The following is a 16,156-nucleotide window of genomic DNA, read 5'->3' as shown; positions in this document are numbered from 1 at the left end:
TTATAACACTGCAGAGCAGCAGACTAGAAAAGAGATCCCAGAGTATAGGGAAGCTCAGAGGCAAGCAGTGTGAAGGCTTGACCCAAAAGTAATTAAGTAGTATGGAAAGCACGGGGTTCTTTGGTTGAAAATTTTCAATTTAAACATAGGAACATGTCTAAATTGAAAGATGTTCAATAGAAAATTCAGCAGTGGGAAAGCTTCCATGCTGTTTCGGTAGCCTTCAGCCTTGGTTGCCTCTGCTCTTTTTAAAGAATACTGAACACTTTGGGTTGAATCCTGAAACATGGATGGCTCTCTCCAGCTTGTTGTTGTTGTTGTATTTAAAAGGTACTTCTTGCAGCATGACTAAGGAAAGGAGATTCATGCATTCTTACTGATTTATTGACAATGTGCTGTGAATGGACTACCTGCACATAATCCTGTTCTCTCTCTTTCTCTCTCCTGCTACAGACCCTGAAAATGCCGATGGACCTAGCCGGCTTTTCCAGGTGTTGCAAGATCTTGAAGAAATTCACAGTAAGGAGCTTTCCCGGTTGAGTGACTTGGCCAACCAGGACCGAAATCATCTTGTGGAACTGCAGACGTGACTGCAAGCTAGGCCCATGTCTGCCTCCTTCGGGCAGTTCTGCTGCCAAACATCTGGAACAGAGGGTGTTTCTCCTCTTTCTGTCTCTCTCTTTCTGTCTCTCTCACTCTGGACTTGTGATCATCTGATGAGGTGGAAATGGGATAGAGTGGGGCCCTGATTCTCGTAACTTGCATCACCTTTCCTTTTGGGAACGACTCTCCTCTGAACTCCTTTGAACTCTGAAGACAAAACTGAGATCAATCTAGGAGACACAACACAAAAGCATTCATCTTCACCAGTCTAAAAAACAGCAACTATAGGGTTGCCATATTTCAAAAATTATGGAGCTTTTTTAAAGGAAAACCCGCAAGATTTTTTTTTTATGCCCTAAACAACTACTGTAGAAGTTCAGCCCCTAGCCTTAATGGAACACCAAAGCTGGTTGTTTTATTGCCTGTGATTTTCATCCAGAACTTTGCATTCTTGAGAACTACAGATTTAACAGTTTGAAAATAGTAAGAAAAAGTAGGTTTCTAGACCTCATGACAGAGGTGCTTTTGAAAATACATACCAGTGGTCTACTGTGTTTGAGGGGGAAGCAGTGAGTGACCAGAAGTGAGGCCTTGGCGTTGTAGTGGATAGCGCAGTCAAGATGTTAGCCTAGTATGTGGCAGCGTGAAAAAAGGTAAATTCCATGCTAGGAAAGAAATTGAAAACAGAACTGCCAGTTATCCTGTTGCTGTTAAACAAATCTATGGTGCAGCCACATTTTGAGTGCTGTGTCGCCTCACCTGAAAAGGATATTGTAGAGTCGGAAAAGGTTCAGGAAAGGGAAAGCGAAATGATCAAGGGGATTCCCTTTTTCGTTTCGAGGAAAGAAGAAGAGTTTGGATTTGATATCCCGCTTTATCACTGCCCGAAGGAGTCTCAAAGTGGCTAACATTCTCCTTTCCCTTCCTCCCCCACAACAAACAATCTGTGAGGTGAGTGGGGCTGAGAGACTTCAGAGAAGTGTGACTGGCCCAAGGTCACCCAGCAGCTGCAGGTGGAGGAGCGGAGACGCGAACCCGGTTCACCAGATTACGAGTCTACCGCTCTTAACCACTACACCACACTGGCTAGCAAGGCGAGCAAGAAGAGGGTCGCTTGATGGAAGTATATAGAATTCTGCTTGTCATGCAGAAATGGATAGAGAAGTTTTTCTCCCTCTCTCTCATTAGGCTAGAACTTGTAGACATTCTGTGAAGCTGAATGTTGGAAGGTTCAGAATAAAAGAAAGGACTTCATGTAGTAGCACATAACTCAATCCCTCCCACAGGAGGCAGTGATGGCCACCAACTTGGATGGCTACAAATTCAGGGAGGAGAGGACTATCAATGCTTACTAGCCATGATGGTTGTTTATCAGCCTCCACTGACTGAGGCAGTTTTTTCTGGAGACCAGTTGCTGGAAGCCACAGGAAGGGCGAGAGCTCTTGCACTCGGATCCTGCTTCTGAGTTTCCCACAGGGATCTAGTTGGTTGCTGTGAGAACAGGATGCTGGGCTGTTCCAACAGGCTGTTCTTAGGTTCTTATGTTGCTCTTTATTTCGTCCTTTTGTGGCCTTTCCACATGTACCCCTGGGCAGCTAGCAGTCTGAATACTGGGGAATGGGAGAGTCTGCCCTCTCAACTCCATGGGAGTTCTTGCTGATATGATGAGCAATGGTTCTCCCAGAAAGGCCACATTATCTGGAAAAAAGGGTCCCCAGCTGGGATTAAGGCCGGCCCTACCATTGTCCAGGCCACTGCAGATAACAGATTGGAATTAAAAGAGCTGTTGAAAAAGAGAGAGAACTGCAGCCTTGGCTTACAAGCTTAGATGGCTTTAAAAGAGGCTTTGAGAAGTCCATGGAGGAGAGGTCTACTAGCCATGCTTAAAAGCAGTGTACCTCCCAATGCCAGATGTTGGTGACCTTGGACCATAGAAAAGGGTTGTTGGCCTCATGTCCTGTTTGTGGACTTCCTTGTTAGCCACTCTAGGGAAATAGGGTGCTGCACCTGGTCTGATCTAGCAGGACTTTCATGACTTGATAGTCTATGGTTACTATAATAGGAGCAGAGGGGGAAACGGTGCCATTTGAGTCTTCTGCCTCAACCCTGCAAATACCTCTGAGCTAGACCAGGTGGGCTATATATATTTCCAAGCTCAGCAGTAGCTCTAAGCACGGGAGGAATTTTAAAATTATAAAATTTGCATGCAATAAAACAAATGAGTATATGCCATTGCATGGGGAAAAATAGTTGAATGGAGGGGGGTGTTGGACTCCAACTCCCATCATCCTTGACCATCATCTGGGCCTGATGGGAACTGGAGTCCAACAATATCCAGAGGGCCACTTATTCTCTATCCCTCGAATGGCTGTTTGATCTGTCTGGACAGCTGCCCTTCCAAGCCAGCAGCCACTCTTGATGTAGAATAAAGTCTCTTTTATCACACCCTCCCATCTTGTTTGCGACTATCTGGCTAGCTACAACATGGTTTGCCCTTTGTTGCTTTTCAGCATCAACGCTCTCCTTTTGGAACTTACAGGGTAACAAGAGTGCCTCTGATCATATATGGATTTTACCTTACTGCTCACTAGGGAGTAGCCACAGGAAAAGCGGCAACCACCAGGGATGGAAAAGAAGGAGCTTCCTGAAACATTTAGTGTGGGCCATTGCAGCAACGCAAAAGGTAGCAGCACCTGGAATGATTTTTCTTCCTTCTCCAGGAGGCCTGAAAGCGGCTTTTGCTGGGTTTAGGGTTGTGTTTCTTCACAGCAGTTTATTTTGGACTCATACAGCATCCATCAGACTTTGTCCCCACACCATTCTGTATCATCTCCCTCCTCCGCCCAGTTTAATCTGGATTTAATGTTTCCATGGAAAATCCGATAAATTTAAACACACACACAGAGAGAGAGATTAAAAGATACCATTAATAATAAGCTGTCACATGGAGGCACACACATACACACACACACAGCAGGCCCCTGTAAGAGGTTGTGATTTCCAAGTCGGCTCCAAGGTCCATCAGCACTTCCATATTTAGGCGTTTAGGCCTTGCCCACTCTCTCGTTTACCATTTCCCATCCTGGTTTTTTGATCTGCTTTCATGCGACACTGGCCAGAAGGCATATGCATCCTGCACTTTGTTATGAAATATAAAGTACAACCGTCTGATGTGTTTTTCTCCAACCATCTTGGGAGTCCTTCAGCCATTTCTAACTGTGCTTGATTATTTATTGATTATCTATTTATTTATCTTCTCTTCATCAGAAGAGGCCACGTGGTGGTTTTGCAACATGCAGCGCAGCAGAAATGTTGCAGCATAAAAATCAAAACAATTCTATAAATGCAACAAGGGTCATCTAGTCCAACCCCCTGCAAGGCAGGAACCGCAGCTAAAGAATCCCTGACAGACTGTCCGTCCAACCTCTTGTTAAACACAACAAAGGAGAGTCTACCACTTTGAGGTCTTCTGTTCCACTGTTGAGCAGCTCTTGGTGTCAGAACGTTCCTCCTAATGTTTAGTTGGAATCTTATTTCTCAACATTTGAATCCATTGGTTTGGGTGTGTACCAAACAAGCAAATATGACATCAATGAAGCTGTGCTGATGTGAACAACCAGGGGGTGAGGGGAGCTGTAAAGCACACCGGGTGGGGGAGGGGGGACACTTACCTGTTCCCTAAGGTGGACACACCCTTCAGCTTCGCTTGGATTCAGGGTAGGTTGGTATAGACTACTTGACAGAAAACAGTCCTCTGTTTGAAGAACTGTATGGTCCAACTCTGGTTTAAAGACAAAAAATCAGTTGTGAGAAATGCCTGGGTAGCTCAGTTGGTTAGAGTGTGGTACTGATAATGCCACGCTTGCAGGTTTGATCCCCGTATGGGACAGCTGCATATTTCTGCATTGCAGGGGGTTGGACTAGATGATCCTCAGGGTCCCTTCCAACTCTACAATTGTATGATTCTATGATTCATAAGAAGGGAGAGCAGGAGAGTCTTGGAGCTGTGCGTCAACAGTGAGGACCAGGCCAGCAGGCAAACAGCTCACCTGCTCCAAAGTGAATGTAAAGGTAAAGGGACCCCTGACCATTAGGTCCAGTCGTGAGTGACTCTGGGGTTGCGGCGCTCATCTCACTTTACTGGCCGAGGGAGCTGGCGTACAGCTTCCAGGTCATGTGGCCAGCATGACTAAGTCGCTTCTGGCGAACCAGAGCAGTGCACAGAAACACCATTTACCTTCCCGCTGGAGTGGTACCTATTTATCTACTTGCACTTTGACATGCTTCTGAACTGCTAGATTGGCAGGAGCAGGGACCGAGCAACGGGAGCTCACCCCGTTGCGGGGATTCGAACCGCCAACCAGCAAGTCCTAGGCTCTGTGGTTTAACCCAGTGTTTCCCAACCTTTTTTGGGCAAAGGCACACTTGTTTCATGAAAAAAATCTCAAGGCACACCACCATTAGAAAATGTTTAAAAAATTAACTCTGTGCCTATATTGACTACCCTATTTTTCGCCCTATAGGACGCACCGGCCCATAGGACGTACCTAGATTTTGGGGGGGAAATAAAGGGAAAAAAATTATCCCCCCCCCCCCAGACGCGGGGCTGGGGCGGGAGAAGCCCGAGCTTCCCCCGACCCCAGCCCCCAGAATGGGAGCCAGAGTGGCTCCCGGAGCTTGCGGGACTGGGGGTGGGGGAAGCCCGAGCTTCCCCCGCCCCCAGCCCCCAGAAAGGGTCCGAGAGCGATGGCAAAGGTGAGCGCACCTTCGCCATCACTCCCAGAGCTTGCGGGGCTGGAGGTGGGGGAAGCCAGAGCTTCCCCCACCCCCAGCCCCCAGAAAGGGTCCGAGAGCGATGGCAAAGGTGAGCGCACCTTCGCCATCACTCCCAGAGCTTGCGGGGCTGGAGGTGGGGGAAGCCAGAGCTTCCCCCACCCCCAGCCCCCAGAAAGGGTCCGAGAGCGATGGCAAAGGTGAGCGCACCTTCGCCATCACTCCCAGAGCTTGCGGGGCTGGAGGTGGGGGAAGCCAGAGCTTCACCCACCCCCAGCCCCCAGAAAGGGTCCGAGAGCGATGGCAAAGGTGAGCGCACCTTCGCCATCACTCCCAGAGCTTGCGGGGCTGGAGGTGGGGGAAGCCAGAGCTTCCCCCACCCCCAGCCCCCAGAAAGGGTCCGAGAGCGATGGCGAAGGTGAGCGCACCTTTGCCATTGCTCCCGGAGCTTGCAGGAGCTGGGGGTGGTGGAAGCCCGAGCTTCCCCCGCCCCCAGCCGCCAGAGCAGGTCAGAGAGCGATGGCGAAGGTGTGCGCACCTTCGGCATCGCTCTGGGACCTTGCGCGGGCTGGGGGCGGGGGAAGCCGGAGCTTCTCCCGTCCCCAGCCCGCAGAGCAGGTCGGAGAGCGATGGCGAAGGTGTGCACACCTTCGCCATCGCTCTGGGACCTTGCGCGGGCAGCCGGAGCTTCCCCCCTCCCCAGCCCCCCGAACAGGTCAGAGAGCGATGGCGATGGTGTGCGCACGTTCGCCATCGCTCTCGGGGCTTGGGAGGCTGCGGGCGGGGGAAGCTGGAGCTTCCCCCGACCCCAGCCCCCCGAACGGGTTGGAGAGCGATGGCAAAGGTGCGCGCAGCTTTGGCATCGCTCTGGGAGCTTGCGCGGAGCTTGCGCGGCTGGGGGGATAGCTTCCTTAAGCCTGGGGAGCCTCCCTCCCACGGCACACTAGGTAACGTCTCACGGCACACTAGTGTGCCGCGGAACACCGGTTGGGAAACACTGGTTTAACCCACAGCACCTCCCGCCTCCCTTGAAAAGTGAATGTACAGTACTTACATATTAATTTATTGTGATTTTGCATAGGGCTTCTATTTCCATCCCCACCCCTTGATGTTGAAAGCAGCTAGCAAAATTGAAACTCACATAACATATGAAGGGGTGGTCTTTTTTTAAAAAGACAAAAATAAATAGCAGCTAGCTGAAAGCTTTTTTTAAAAAGGGCTGCTGCCTTCAACAAACGATTCATCTGGTTTTTGAAGCCTCCCACATTTTAATGTTACTTTCCCATTTAAATCGAGGGAGAGAGCGCGCGCGCGTGGCGGGAGCTTGCGTTTCCGCCTCTGTCCACAAGGGGGAGGTAAAGACATCTTGGGAAGGGGATAATAAGCCCGGCAGGTTGCGCTTCCTCCCCGTGGCCGCCAGAGGGAGGAGCTATAGGTATGAAAGCGATCGCTCTTCACTCCGAACGGACTGGGGGAGCGCGTGAAAATCACCCGGAAGCGGAAGCGTGACTCCAACCCGGAAGCGGTTTTCCCTGTTGCGCCGGGAGCCGAAACAAACGAGCGGGGAGCGATGAACGCGCCTCCGGCCTTCGAGTCCTTCCTGCTTTTCGAAGGAGAGAAGAAGTGAGTGAGGGGAGGAAAGCTACGATGGCCTGGGCAGCGGGGAGGCCTGTGACCATCTTGGGGTCTGGGTGGGAACGAAGGGGGACCACATATCAGTGGAAGAGCATCCCCCGTGGGGGTTGGGGGGGGGTCTGGGCGGCACTTGCTGGGCGCCATGGGGTGGACCAGAATCGCGCTTCGTTAAGTTTCTAGCTTGTGTGCAAGCCGAGATTATTTATCTGTTTTTGCAGTTTTGGTGTTGTTTAGTCGTGTCCGACTCTTCTTAACCCCATGGACCAGAGCACGCCAAGCACTCCTGTCTTCCACTGCCTCCCCCAGTTTGGTCAAACTCATGCTGGTAGCTTCGAGAACACTCTCCAACCATCTCGTCCTCTGTCGTCCCCTTCTCCTCGTGCCCTCCATCTTTCCCAACATCAGGGTCTTTTCTAGGGAGTCTTCTCTTCTCATGAGGTGGCCAAAGTATTGGAGCCTCAGCTTCAGGATCTGTCCTTCCAGTGAGCACTCAGGGCTGATTTCTTCAGAATGGATCGGTTTGATCTTCTTGCAGTCCATGGGACTCTCAAGAGTCTCCTCCAGCACCATAATTCAAAAGCATCAATTCTTCAGCGATCAGCCTTCTTTATGGTCCAGCTCTCGCTTCCATACATCACTACTGGGAAAACCATAGCTTTAACTATACGTACCTTTGTTGGCAAGGTGATGTCCCTGCTGTCATATTTCACTTTTTCTTCCAAGGAGCTCAAGGTGGCGTACATAGTTCCCACCCCCCCTTCCCCTTTAGTCCCCACAACAACCCTGGGAGGTAGGTTAGGCTGAGAGGCCGTGACCTTCCCAAGAGTCAACCAGTGAGCTTCAGGACTTGCACAGTTAAGGGGCCTGATGAAGTTGGGTTTTCGGCAAAGCTGATGCAACAAGCCTTGCCTCCTATCAAGGAAAGTCTTGTATTAGATGGCATTGAAATTAGCCTTGCATTTTCAAAACAGTTTTGAAAAGTCTCTTCCCTGCTCCACCTTTTCCTTCCAGGATTACAATAAATAAGGATACCAAAGTGCCGAATGCCTGCCTGTTTACCATCAACAAGGAAGATCACACTCTGGGGAATATCATTAAGTCGTGAGTAACAATGGCTCTCGTTTTACAGCAAGGTTTGGGTGGGGTTGTTTGAAAGCAGCACCTGTCTCAAACTAGCATGATGGTCAAGGACAGGCATAGGCAAACTTTGGCTCTCCAGATGTTTGGGACTACAATCCCCATCATCCTTAGCTAACAGGACCAGTGGTCAGTGATGATGGGAATTGTAGTCCCAAACATCTGGAGGGCTGGAGTTTGCCTGTGCCTGGTCAAGGAGACAATGAGGTTGTTGCTTTTCCATACTCCTGGTAGGCTCTGGGTGATCTTCCCCAGATTACCTATGGGAGCCCTTGGCATGTACCGTATTTTTCGCCCTATAGGACGCACTTTTTCCCCTCCAAAAATGAAGGGGAAATGTGTGTGCGTCCTATGGGGCGAATGCAGGCTTTGCGCGGCCACCGGGAGCCGGGCGCGAAGTCCCGCCCCGTTCCCAATGGCCGCGCAGAGCTGCCTGCAGTCCTGGGATCAGCGCGGCCACCGGGAGCCGGGCACGAAGTCCCGCCCCGTTCCTGATGGCCGCGCAGAGCTGCCTGCAGTCCCAGGATCAGCGCAGCTGTGCGCGGCCACCGGGAGCCGGGCGCGAAGTCCCACCCCATTCCCGATGGCCGCGCAGAGCTGCCTGCAGTCCCGGGATCAGCGCAGCTGTGCGCGGCCACCGGGAGCCGGGCGCGAAGTCCCACCCCATTCCCGATGGCCGCGCAGAGCTGCCTGCAGTCCCGGGATCAGCGCACTTCTCCCCATAGCCAGCCCCACAAGCTCGGGGGACAGCGGGGAGGCAGAGAGCGCCTAGCCGCTGTTCCCCGACCTGGTTCTTCCAGCCCCGCACCTGGGGGGGGGGGAATAAATTTTTTTTTCTTTATTCCCCCCCCCCCCAAAAAAACAACTTGGTGCATCCTATGGGCCACAAAATACGGTAAATTGATACAAATATACCTATGAAAAAGTGAGTTTGTTGGACACTGTCAAGCGTTTTTGACTGGCTAAATTACTGAAAGCATGGATGTTACATAGGCTGCTGGGAAAGTAAAATGTGGCATGTTCATTAGAGGTTTTAGTAGTAATGTTCTGCCACTTCCTTCCAGCCCCAAGGAAAGAAGTCAAGCTCCTTCTGGAGACCGCAGTTCCTTGGATCTTATGCCCGAAGTAGAGAATAGCATCAGATATAGTGAACCTGTGGCCTTTAAATATTGTTGGATTGCAACTCCCATCATCATGGACCCTTGACTATGCTGGCTAGGGCTGATGGGAATTGACATCTGGATAGCCATCCCTGTAGTAGACTCTGCTCCTAATTGGCATTTAGGATCATAAGATCCTGACATTTAAAATTATTTAAGAGCCTGCTTAAGCCAATCTAGTTTAAGATCCTGTTGAACCTCCCTGGTTCATTCCACAAACAGGGAACCATTGCAGAAAAGGCCCAATTACAGTGGTACCTCGGGTTAAGAACTTAATTCATTCTGGAGGTCTGTTGTTAACCTGAAACTGTTATTAACCTGAGGTACTACTTTAGCTAATGGGGCTTGCCACTGCACGATTTCTGTTCTCATCCTGAAGCAAAGTTCTTAACCTAAGGTACTATTTCTGGGTTAGCGGAGTCTGTAACCTGAAGTGTCTGTAACCCAAGGTACCACTGTATCCACTGAGGCCCTTCTTCGTGTGCCCCTTCACAAGAGTTTTGGAGAGTGGCAACATGAGAATGTTTGGCCAATACCCAATGCCCTTTTAAATGTGTTTTGGGAGTGGGGATTATTAGGTTTTTTTTTGTTCATATTTTTATTATGTATTTTGTTTTTTTACATTGTCATTTTATGCTGTGACCTTCCCTAAGATCTACTGATGGAGAGCGGTGTACAAACTTAATTAAAAATAATAATAATAATAGTGCTGCCAGTATAGAGAAGTCTGCTCTGTGTTTTGCACAGCAGCTACCAGATATTTCAAGATAGTTTTCACATCTCCACTTGATCTTTCCTTCTGCAGGCTACATGTTCTCATCTTTTAACCATACTTTATGGGCCTTCTCAGGCTCCATCTGCCTGCACCTTTAAGGAAGCTCATCTGAGATGGATGCGGTATGGAGTCTTGCTCAGCTGGAAAGCTGGGTGATGTATCTCAGCTGCTTCTTTCTCCCCTTGGGTGAGGAGGAAGCAACAGCCAATCTGCATTTCAGACATTGTGATATATCAGTCTGTTACAGTATTTAGCTGCTGGTATATCATGAAGTTGAAAACCAGTTATCACCCAGCCCCAGTTTCCAGACTTTTCAGCATCTTAGTTGTCCTCCTCTGGCCTAAGGTAGCTGGTCCTCGGTCTGATCTAGCAAGGCAAACCACACTTTTCACAGTATACTTTATGTGTGTCCCTTTTCTTCCTCCCCTTCCCAGGCAGTTATTGAAAGACCCTCAGGTGCTGTTTGCAGGGTACAAGGTCCCTCATCCACTGGAGCATAAGATCATCATTCGTGTCCAAACCACCCCTGATTACAGTCCCCAAGAAGCCTTCACCAACGCCATCACAGATCTCATCAGCGAGCTCTCCCTCCTTGAGGAGAGGTTCCGGGTAAGTTGGCGCATTTAAAGTTGCCTTGGCATTGCTTTTATGGAATGACCTGTCAGTGGGAGGTGTCTCCTCTGTGCCTCAAGATATATAGCTGTGAACTGGGTAAGAAGCTGCGCTTGGGTGGTGACTGCTTGGCATGCTGCCAGATGGGTTAATCCACCATCACCCAGGTGAAGCAGAGGCATTATCTATCCTTTCAGACCCCAGGGATAGGAGATGTTTTGAGAGCCATCCAGGGTGGACTGACCCAGGGGTTCAAACACTGTTTAATGGCAAAAATGAGCCATTTTCTCTTGATAGGGAGACACATTCAACTAGGGGTAGCTCCCCCTATAATGAGGTGTCTTGTGGGAGTATCCCTAGTAAGACCTCTGCTGGTTCCTCACTTTTCAACATGGGGCAGTCGTATGGCACTTGAAGCACCAATGAGATTTTGGGAGACTCGGGACCATTTCCTTAGGACTCCTTTCTCTCAAAAGTGCTGAGACTTTATCCTCCTTCCTTTCTTAAATTTCAATACACTTTTCACAGAGCTCCCCCCACCCCAATTTTTTCTGTCCTCATCCCTGCTACATGTTTGAATGGGTGTGGCCCAAAATGGAATCCACCAATTCAGAAAAAAGAAATCTGCAGGGATGAGCTAGTCCCTGGGCAGCAGCAGCATTCATAGTGAGTGGGAGGGAATTTCATCTGATTCAGTTTGCCATGGAGGGTGAGAGAACCACCTCTGCAACACAAAGTTTGGAGCCCTGTGTGGTTCTGCTGTTTTCCTTTGGTAATTCTGCTGTGGCTAAGGCTGGGATACAACCCACCTGAAGTCCAGACTCTTTTCTGTAGTAAGTACAGGTGATTAACTGCAGAAAAGGAAGGTCTTTTAAACTGGCTTTATGTAACCCCTACTTTCTGTTTGAGCCTTCATTGAAATTGTTTTTCTCCTTCTGTCCCTGCTCTACCACAAAAAAGTTGATTTCTGTGAGAAACTGGATCAAACTTCACTCAAAGACTTATTCTCTGCCTCTCTTTCAGGTTGCCATCAAAGACAAACAAGAAGGAATTGAATAAGTACATGACATTTTTGTCTATCTGTTGTAAATGCATAATTTAGTTTTTCCTTATATAGCAGGCTAATAGCAAGTGTTTAATAATGCCTTTACATTGCTCTGCATCCTCCAAGAAATGTGTGTATATGTGTAGAAGGCAGCTGGACATGAGATCCCGTTGATTTATTTTATTTTTTAGCTAATAAATTATACTTATGTTTTTCATCCAAGTTGCTTTGTTTGAAAAGATTGGTAAAGACCTGAAGAAGACAAAGCTAATATCATTTGTGTGCCATGTTTCAAGAGTATGAGGGAAAAGGGTTCTGCTCTAAGGTTAAGGATCTGAACCCTACCTGCAAAGTACAAAACTTCGTTAAATTCTAATTAATCCCAACCACTACTTAAAACGCTCCATCTACTCAAACATATTTAACATTTCCCCAATTTTGAGGGTATTTGTGTCGTTTTTAATTGATATATGCAGGTTGTTAGTGCTCAGCAAAGTGGTACCTGTCAACTCTCCTGCCTGCCATAATTTTAAAAGAACTTCAGCTAGCTTTTATCAAGTTTTATTAAATACTGTCTTTCTATAAAACAAATACACTTTAAAACACCAATAAAAGTAAAAGTCACAGTTAAAAGATGTGGGTATTGGCCAGCACAAGCTTCCAGCCAACCCTTCAGTTGATTTTCCTTGAATTAATTCACATGAAGTTTAAATCCCCACCCCACCCCAACCTTGGTTATTTCCAGAACGGTCACAAATACTGCACTACTGAAATGTGGGCGAAAAATGTGGCTCCTTTTGTGGGGCCACGCCAGAACACCTAGGCTTTCTTCCATATTGCGGCAATGTTTACGTCGGTGAGAGCAACCAGGTAAGTGAAGGTGGGGTCTGTGACTACATTGTTCACCAGGACATCTGTCAGCAGCTCACCATTTGCTTTCAATTCTGGCCACTTCAGGACCTAAGCAGAAAAGATTGAGAGGGAAGAGCTTACTGTCTCATTTTATATACAATTCAACCTTGTTGCAGTACACTTTCTAGAATGCAGTATAAAAACATTTTTATTAAATATTCCAAACCATTTTTCATCCTATACAAAATTCTAGAGTTAAGAAAACTCTTTCAAAGGTGATTTACTGTATCTTTCAAAATGTCTTTAACCTCTAAATAGCCAGTAACATATTTGAAATCAAATATACGTTTGTACCTGTTGTCCCATAATTGAACATCAGGACACAAACCCCAGAAAGATAAATTGCCCCTGTACCTGCGAAGGCCCTATTCTCTTAACTGACGACTCTTCCTTTGTGGCACTCAGAGTGGACAAGTGGTTGCTGAGGTCATACATCCAGACACTTCCTTTCTCATCACCACAGAACACGTACTCTTCTGCTGCAGAAGCAAAAGGGTCCAAATCAAATCAATCTTACGGTTTCAGTCAGAAGGATATAATTCAAAGATGCATGAGTGCACCTGTAAGATGGAGAAGTCAAAGCAGGCCAGATCTTGCCCAGCTCTGTCCCACTGGATACCCGTTGCAGCACAAACTCAGGCTAGAGGGTTGGGGAGGGAGGTTCCTGTGGTTTGCCAGAGTTTGTTCTTCCTGACTGGGAACTAGGGGAAGAATTCTAAGGCCTGCATCTAACACTGAGTCTTAAGAGAAATTAAAGATGCTCTTTGTGTACTGCCCACCCAGCTGCCCAACACTCTCTCTGACTAATGTATTTTTGACTGTGGTGTTAAAGGACTCCCAGATGATAATTATAGGAGACTTCTACATTGCTGCTGTTGGACCAGCTCAGGATTTCCTGGCTCCTGCAACCACCACAGGGCTGTCTCAGGTTGTCACCAGCCCAATGCACAGAGCAGGGCACACCCTTGACTTGGCCTTTGCTCCAAGCATGGGAAAAGGTAGTCTGGAAGTTGGGGGGGGGGCATTCCTCTATTATTCTGCTGTCATAGACCACTTCCTGGCAAAGTTTGGATTCACTGCTCCTGCTCAGCATTGCTATCAATGCCCACTTTCAACTGGACACTAGTGATGCTGCAGCTACACAGCCTCCCTCCAGGTGGGCTTATCTGGTGCTGTCATGCTTTTTGAGATGTCACACTTCATGAAATACAATGCCTGAGAGACATGAGAGGGCAGAGCCTGCCACCCAGCACCTCTAGATGCTCAGAGCTCCCAGGGACCTAAGTGGCAGAAGGCACCAGCAGCACTGGTGAAAAGGGCAGGGTCAACAGTATGGGAGACACTTACTTGGACACGTGCTGAGGGTGAGGTAAGGCAGATCTGTTGAGGACCACTCCAGTTCAGCCAGGATGATGGCTTGCACTGTTCTGCGACCCCCCTTCCCTTGCTTGAAAGAGCGGCTCCAGCTCCAGAGATTTATGGACCCTGTCTTAGAACTCTTGGTAACTGCAGAGGAGAGAAAAGAAACATGCCTTGCTAGGTAGTGTGCCTGCTGCCAGAACACTGCATCTTCCTATGAAATTAGCTTTTATCAGTTAAGATACTAATTTTCAGTGGGAGAGCACTTGCTCTGTATGCAGAAGGCATCGCTTCCCTAAGTAGGAATGAGAAAGACTCCACGAAATCCTGCCAGTTACTGTAGATGGACCAGTGGTCTGACTCGGTACAAGGCAGCTTCTTATGTTCCTATGGCCTGACAGAAGGTGGTGGTTAATAATGGCAACACAAAATTTACTTTCTGGTAATGTGCCAAAGAAAGCCAAAGGAAGTCATAACCTTAAAGTGAAGCTGAGGGACCCCATACTGCACCTGATTCAATCATACATTTTTTCTCACAGTAACTTGCAGTGCAGTTGCATACCAACATCTCTACCCAGAAGTAGGTTCCACAGAATTAAATAGGACTTACTCCACCTATGTGCGCACATTTAGGACTGGTATCATATGACTTAAGAGAGGAGCTTGTCATACATGGAGTGCAGAATACTTGCTGTTCTATAAGAATCACCAAGGAGGGGGAGCTATGTGGAAGACTTGGGGCCTTTCAATAAAGATAACAGGTTCACAAAGCATAAACCCTGAAATGAGGAACGAAAGAGGTTTCCCATTCTCTGTAGAGAAGTCATCAAAGTGCAACATTATCTTTATCTCTTATGACTTGGCAAGCATGGAAATGGGAGGGAGTCAATGCTGTACCCTGGTACTGAAGGTCATCAGCTTTGACCAAATAGTTTGTAAACTTTTCTAACCCATCTTCTCTGGCATTTAGTCTACTTTTATCTCTTTCTTTAAACATGTGCATTAGCTCAATGGGATTTTTGAGTCTACTTACTGCCAATTTGTCTAGAAAATGTTTCTTCTTTTCCTAAAAAAAGCCATTTTATTAAAGATGTTTCTAAGTGCAAAAGAAGAAAGCAAGCTGGGGAAGTACGCCAAAGGCGTAACTAAAACATCTCAACAAACATTGTCCCACTTCACACAACACTATGCAAGACCCTGCCTAAGTGTGAATGAGGGAGTGTGCGCGAGTAGATGGAGAAATTTAAGAGCGGTTTCTAGACTGAATATATTCCTTCCAGACACCCAGAAAAAAAGGTTGCAGGCTTCAAGTGAAAAGATAGGCCTTTATTGAAATATAAATGTGCATAGGGGCAACCTCAAAAATAAAGAGGCTGCGAAGAATCACATCCACAGCAATCTTTCATACACACTTCCAGGTTACACACATGATTTTAGTTCACCAATCAAAGGATCATAGCAATCTTAGCAGTTGCAACCCAATGTTATCATCACTCAAAATCACTTAACTCTTCAGATCAGCTCTCATCATCATACCAAGTGATTACATATGATCATTTTAAAATGTCTTTTATAATTAAGACTTTCACTAATTTTTCTATGCATTTAATGCCTCCCAATATCCTTTATCATCTTTCTACAAAACAATTCAAGATTGATGGCCACCATAGATTTTAACAGCTTATTCTTTTCAGTGTTCCGGAATGGACATTCACTGCATACAGTACCTGAAAGCAACTTGTTCTGTATGGAATCATCAAAATGATAAGAGTCCTTTGAAAGTATTATGTTCTCCATCATAATCAAAAGAAAAATTGCAGCTGCTTTCCTTCCCCCTCTGGCCTTGCTGCTGCTGCAACTATCCAAAACTAAGCCACAGTTTGACTTATTGTTACATGGTTTGCTTCCTCCAGGCAAACAAAAATAGTGAGCCAAGAACAAACCTTGGCTACAGTTCAAAGCTTGTATGGACAGAGACAAACGACAACTCTGGGTTCGAACATGTGGCTTAGTTCAAGGTTGTGCAGCAGCTGGCAAAGCAGCCACAATTTTTCCTCTTGAGTCCCCACACACTTGCTCATTCACACATAGCCAGGTTTGGCTTAGTGTTACATGTGAACCAGGCCACTGAAACAATGTCATCTT

At 47.4% G+C, this 16,156-nt stretch overlaps 3 protein-coding genes across 13 annotated transcripts in view; 2 read left to right on the top strand and 1 right to left on the bottom strand.

Moving 5' to 3' along the window:
- RASA4B (RAS p21 protein activator 4B) overlaps nucleotides 1-3,048 on the top strand; it is a 49,828-nt gene extending 46,780 nt beyond the window's left edge. For all 9 annotated transcript variants that reach the window (XM_083479235.1, XM_083479233.1, XM_083479240.1 and 6 more), the window contains exon 21: nucleotides 454-3,048. In XM_083479235.1, the coding sequence (XP_083335361.1) occupies nucleotides 454-590 (137 nt within the window). In that variant the 3' untranslated portion in view covers nucleotides 591-3,048. The remainder of the gene's footprint in view (nucleotides 1-453) is intronic.
- Nucleotides 3,049-6,850: 3,802 nt separating this feature from the next.
- POLR2J (RNA polymerase II subunit J) lies at nucleotides 6,851-11,957 on the top strand. Its single transcript, XM_083479503.1, has 4 exons — nucleotides 6,851-6,999; nucleotides 8,023-8,112; nucleotides 10,518-10,692; nucleotides 11,719-11,957. The coding sequence occupies exons 1-4, from the start codon at nucleotides 6,947-6,949 to the stop codon at nucleotides 11,752-11,754; spliced, it is 354 nt and encodes a 117-aa protein (XP_083335629.1). The 5' UTR covers nucleotides 6,851-6,946; the 3' UTR covers nucleotides 11,755-11,957.
- Nucleotides 11,958-12,285: 328 nt separating this feature from the next.
- LRWD1 (leucine rich repeats and WD repeat domain containing 1) overlaps nucleotides 12,286-16,156 on the bottom strand; it is a 28,109-nt gene continuing 24,238 nt past the window's right edge. For all 3 annotated transcript variants that reach the window (XM_083479217.1, XM_083479218.1, XM_083479219.1), the window contains 3 exons: nucleotides 14,000-14,158; nucleotides 13,007-13,131; nucleotides 12,286-12,700 (listed from right to left, as the gene is read on the bottom strand). In XM_083479217.1, the coding sequence (XP_083335343.1) occupies nucleotides 12,560-12,700; nucleotides 13,007-13,131; nucleotides 14,000-14,158 (425 nt within the window). In that variant the 3' untranslated portion in view covers nucleotides 12,286-12,559. The remainder of the gene's footprint in view (nucleotides 12,701-13,006; nucleotides 13,132-13,999; nucleotides 14,159-16,156) is intronic.

This window comes from Podarcis liolepis (assembly GCF_965112155.1).
Source record: "Podarcis liolepis genome assembly, chromosome: 16".
Taxonomy (NCBI): Eukaryota; Metazoa; Chordata; class Lepidosauria; order Squamata; family Lacertidae; genus Podarcis; species Podarcis liolepis.
The sequence above is the reverse complement of the archived record's forward strand: the minus strand, read 5'-3'. Positions and strand labels throughout refer to the sequence as shown.

Coding starts and splice junctions, on each gene's coding strand:
- POLR2J (XM_083479503.1), top strand. CDS start 6,947: ATGAACGCGCCTCCGGCCTTCGAGTCCTTCCTGCTTTTCGAAGGAGAG. Junction 7,000..8,022: donor CTTTTCGAAGGAGAGAAGAA/GTGAGTGAGGGG, acceptor TTTTCCTTCCAG/GATTACAATAAATAAGGATA. Junction 10,693..11,718: donor TCCTTGAGGAGAGGTTCCGG/GTAAGTTGGCGC, acceptor CCTCTCTTTCAG/GTTGCCATCAAAGACAAACA.